Below are 4548 nucleotides of genomic sequence, written 5' to 3'. Positions count from 1 at the left end.
TATCTACGCGTATTCTAGCGGACAGGAAGGGGCACCAATAGAAATATTTCAAGGGCAGTGTGACGGAACTATAGTCCAACCCAGGGGCCCCAAAGATTTTGGATGGGATCCCCTGTTTTCAACCATACGGACACGAACAAACATTCGCTGAAATGGACATAGATCTGAAACATACACTTTCTCACCGTGGTAAAGCTATGAATATATTAAAAGAATATTTTCTTAAGAATGGAGTGCCTAAATAATGCAATGTCTAGAAAATACTGGGCATTTTATTTCTTTTATTTTCCTTTCACTTTCACTTTCACTTTCACTTTCTTTTCTTTTCTTTTCTTTTTGAAGTAAAGAGCCATTTTTTATTTGAAAGTCAAAAAGGCATTTAAACTTTTTTGTTAATGAGAAATCAAGTATTTTTTAAGTCTAGCACATCTATTATAGAAATATTAGTTTTATGTTTATATATTTAGTTTTAAACCACCTTGACCTCTATAATTAGTGAACACAACTATAAACCTGTGTTAGTGCCTTGTTTTGAACAATGAGATTATTGGTGGATTTTTACTGTTTGAGGTGGCGTGGGTGTATAAATATTAATGTATTCATATCAGAAGCTTTTTCATCACCTGATGTCAGGGCGGTAACTATATCAAGGCAAATGCCTCATGTAGAATTTAACAAACAATAAAATTCATTTAAAAATTGAAAATGTAATTATGATATTCACTAAATATATAGAATTATTTTATGTCTACAGTAAATGTGGTAAATGTTTGAATTCCACTGAAAGCGTTATGATTACAAGACAAAACTGACTTAAAAAAGCAACAGGATTTTATAGAAAAAAGACCTAAGTTACAGTCCTGAATGTACCTTTATTTCTGATTTTTAGTCACCATGGCTACTGTTGAATCTAATGTAAGGGGAATAACTCTTGTTAATCTCAAATTGTAAAACAGGAAGCTGTGACTTCAATCATGTATATTGTGATAACAAAATGTATTTTACATCATGACACCCTGTTACAAACTTTTTCATCCACAAAATCAGGACACTTCAATTTGTTACAGAATAACTTTGGATTACAATTTGTCATTTGATAACTCTAAAGCTACTGTTGAATAAAATTATTTGTATTTATATAACTTTATTTCTTAACCTTCATAACAATTCAGTATTTTATAAATTAATAAAGGAACGAGATTATAACAAGAAATGAGATCCAGTCAATTAGATTTTCTACAGTAAATTTCAAACAGGTTTATGAGATCAACAAGAACTTTAAGAGCACATTTGCCCCCTCTGCCCCCTTAGTTGTAAACTAAAGTTGAACATAAGGCCAACGGTTAACAAATATTAAATATAAGACGTTTGTTGATTTATTACCAAATATTACAAAAATTCATATATATGTTGTTCTGGCGAAATTCCTATTTTTTATGAACTTTTTGTTTGAAAATGTATGTTCACTGCATCAGCAGAATTAAAGAGTGAAAAATATAACAAAAACTCAACATAATGGTAACATTTGTCAGCTACTCGAAGTGGAGATGTTAACTTGTCACCTACCAACAGAATTGTAAAATAACGCATTAGCTCTCTGGGGTGCAAGCATCATCACCAGGGGTGACTATTTTGAGGATGAGTTTCCCGTAATCGCCCCGACACTCGTCCTGTATAGCCTCGGTTAAACTCTGTTTATAAATTCTTTGGTAGACCAGGCTGATATCTTTTAAATCTATCTGGAATAAAAAAAAAACGTGTCTGTAGTGAATTACACACGCCTTGTCACTATGAAAAAGTAACTGACCAACAGATGAAATAATGTACCAATCTAAATGATCTGGATCCACGAAATATACGAAAATGAATAATATCACAGACAGACGCAGATCGCAGTTTTGACGCGGAAAAGCGTCTAGTCGTTCTGACGGAACAATAAACTGAGGTCAGGTATGCTACAGGCTGTGCTTTAAGATCCCTCGCCATAAGGTAATAGAAAAAGAGGAGGCTAATGCCGCTGTCCTAGCAAAATGTCCCTCATTGTACACTGCATCAAATTGCCCATCTTCATTAGGTGCAGGAAAGTAGGACGTAAAGGTCCATTGATTTCATTTCATTATCACTGTCGGCCTATCTACCTCTGAATGTGAGACGACGAGTTGTATCAAACGTTCATCGTCTGTTCCCGGTCCAGAAAAACTCTCTCTAAAACAACCAGCGTAATATTCTAATGGGTCCTTCACGTACCGATCTAGAATAAATAACACCATCATTGTTTAAAGTTTGTCCCCGACCCTCTCGTCTGGCTGATTCATTGGATTTCGATGAATCCTCCGCAGCCGACTGCTGGATTAAACTACAACTTGATGGTTGGAGATTTTGATCGCTCAGATTGGCCAGATTCTTTTGTTGCAGAAACAGAATATGAGTAACGGACCGCAACGCGATTTTTCTGTTGTCAACCCGTCCTGTTCGACTGAATCCAGCAATTGACCAGATTACACAAGATGCCTCTGTAGCCAAGATATATTGACCCTTAGTACTAGTACAGTTGCTAGTCGTCTTTGAAAAAACAGCCGCTCTCCGAGGTGTATCTTCATGAATGGGAATATTAGAACAAAAGGTTTTAAACCATCAAACCAATGACCTCCGAGTTGTTGAAAGTAGTCTAAATATAACCTTTACCACCTGATAGATCTCTCTGTCACTTAGTTTTCGAAGTTGGGGCGTATTATGGTAGAAAAAGGTTCGCTTAGATTCGAAGCGGTTAGGACTTAGAGCTTCAAATAATAGAAATATAACTCACAAATAGAAAGATAAGCTTTCTGAAGATCTCCACTAGTTTCTGATATTACAGCACCTTCTAGATTGTCATATTTCTCGAAGACCTCTCTCAGGTGGGGAATGCTGCGTCTTACTAAAATCCTGGTAAAAGTGTCTTCATCGGTTCCTGTTTGATTAATCCCGGCCTGAAATCATCGGACATTTTATTGGGGGTGCAAACTTAAGTGGATCATTTTCATCAGGGTTCAATAAACTTGCAGACGAATACAGGAATCTTTTATTGTTCCTGAAGCCCCGTAAAATTATGGTGAACGTATAGTCATTTGGAAGATTGTGCATGTTAAGTATCACTTTACAATTGGAAACAGAAAAAGAGCAGGCCGTTGTCCTAGCAAAATTTCCCTCATTGTACCCTGCATGGTGTTGTCCGTCTTCATTAGCCCACATGGTGCAGAAAAGTAGCACATAAAACTCCATACATCTCCTGTCATCAGTGGATACTTTCTAAACATATATTTTGAGCAACGAAAGAACAAGAAGAATCTACCTCCTTGAGATCTTGAACGTCTTTATCTACTAGGGTAACATCAACAGATTGGGTATCATCTCGGTTAGCCTGGAGTAACCCAATTAATACCCTTAAATAGTCACCACTTACATCACTTTTTATATCATCCTCTAGTTCCACCTGGTATAGATCTACAAATAAAGGCAAATAGGCGTCTAGTCATTTGTATTTATGGACCAGTATTTACCAATCTGGTTACTCGTGATTGACTGCTTATATTGTGATGCTATGTTAAACCATGGTATGTTGCAGAACGATTGTGGGACTATCACTGACCCTTCACCCTTTGTTGCAATAGATGGTAGGAAAATGGCATATTGACTATGAATCCCTATTCCAAATATTAGACAATATATAAAAAATGTTAAAACCAAATTCTTTCTTGGTGGACAGATTTGGCCAGATGAGCATCACCAAGTTCCGGTCATTTCAAAATTAAAAATATAGAAATTTTACCGTTTTTATAGACCTGTTTTATTTCCTGTATTTCACAATTAGATCTGGAGGCCAGGATATCTGTTAGAACTATTTCTTTTGTACCAATTCTCTAAAATATTTAAATCGAAAAAGAGTAAGCTAATACCGCTGTCCTGGCAAAATTTCTGTCATTGCACATTGCATGGGTTTCCCGTCTTCATTAGCCCAATTATGTGCAGAAAATTAGGACGTAAAACTCCATTTCATTTCAGCCCTAAAATATTTACTAAAGGCATTATAAACATGATATTGTAATATTGTAGTCTGGAGAAACATTGGAATATTAACTATCTGTACACGACGTCAGATTTAAATTCTGGAAAGTGATACAGGTAAATGAAATGGCAAAGAAATCATTTAGAAGGATGTATCCCTTTGATAAATATAGCTTTTCACTACCAACCTTCATAGCATGTCTGAGACAATAGGCATCAAAACATCGGGACGGCATCATCAATCCCAGACACAGTTCTTCAAAATGTCCTGATAGCTCAGACTCTAAATCTTCTACTAAATCCTAAAAAAATATGTGTTCGGTGGGTTTGTAAGCTCAGTTTCTAGACTACTATTTGAGAAGGGAGGAAAAGCTCAAAGGAGGAAGGAGGAGACAAGCACAGAAATTAGACTGGAATCACTTTTGCCACCCACCCCGTGTCATCCACTTCTAAATTTCTTTGCATTTGACATAAGGAAAGTATTATGTGACTAGAGTTCATGCT

At 36.0% G+C, this 4548-nt stretch overlaps 1 protein-coding gene across 1 annotated transcript in view; it reads right to left on the bottom strand.

Moving 5' to 3' along the window:
• LOTGIDRAFT_234258 (hypothetical protein) overlaps window positions 1-4548 on the bottom strand; it is a gene marked incomplete at its 5' end in the record, with an annotated part of 6948 nt that overhangs the window by 166 nt on the left and 2234 nt on the right. Inside the window, 6 exons of the mRNA XM_009061478.1 lie at window positions 1-1739; window positions 2139-2251; window positions 2807-2969; window positions 3332-3483; window positions 3809-3899; window positions 4233-4346. Of these exons, the coding sequence (XP_009059726.1) occupies window positions 1590-1739; window positions 2139-2251; window positions 2807-2969; window positions 3332-3483; window positions 3809-3899; window positions 4233-4346 (783 nt within the window). The 3' untranslated portion in view covers window positions 1-1589. The remainder of the gene's footprint in view (window positions 1740-2138; window positions 2252-2806; window positions 2970-3331; window positions 3484-3808; window positions 3900-4232; window positions 4347-4548) is intronic.

This window comes from Lottia gigantea, assembly GCF_000327385.1.
Source record: "Lottia gigantea unplaced genomic scaffold LOTGIsca_48, whole genome shotgun sequence".
NCBI classification, from domain to species: domain Eukaryota; kingdom Metazoa; phylum Mollusca; class Gastropoda; family Lottiidae; genus Lottia; species Lottia gigantea.
Note: the sequence above shows the minus strand (reverse complement) of the source record. Positions and strands in the feature narration are given on the sequence as shown.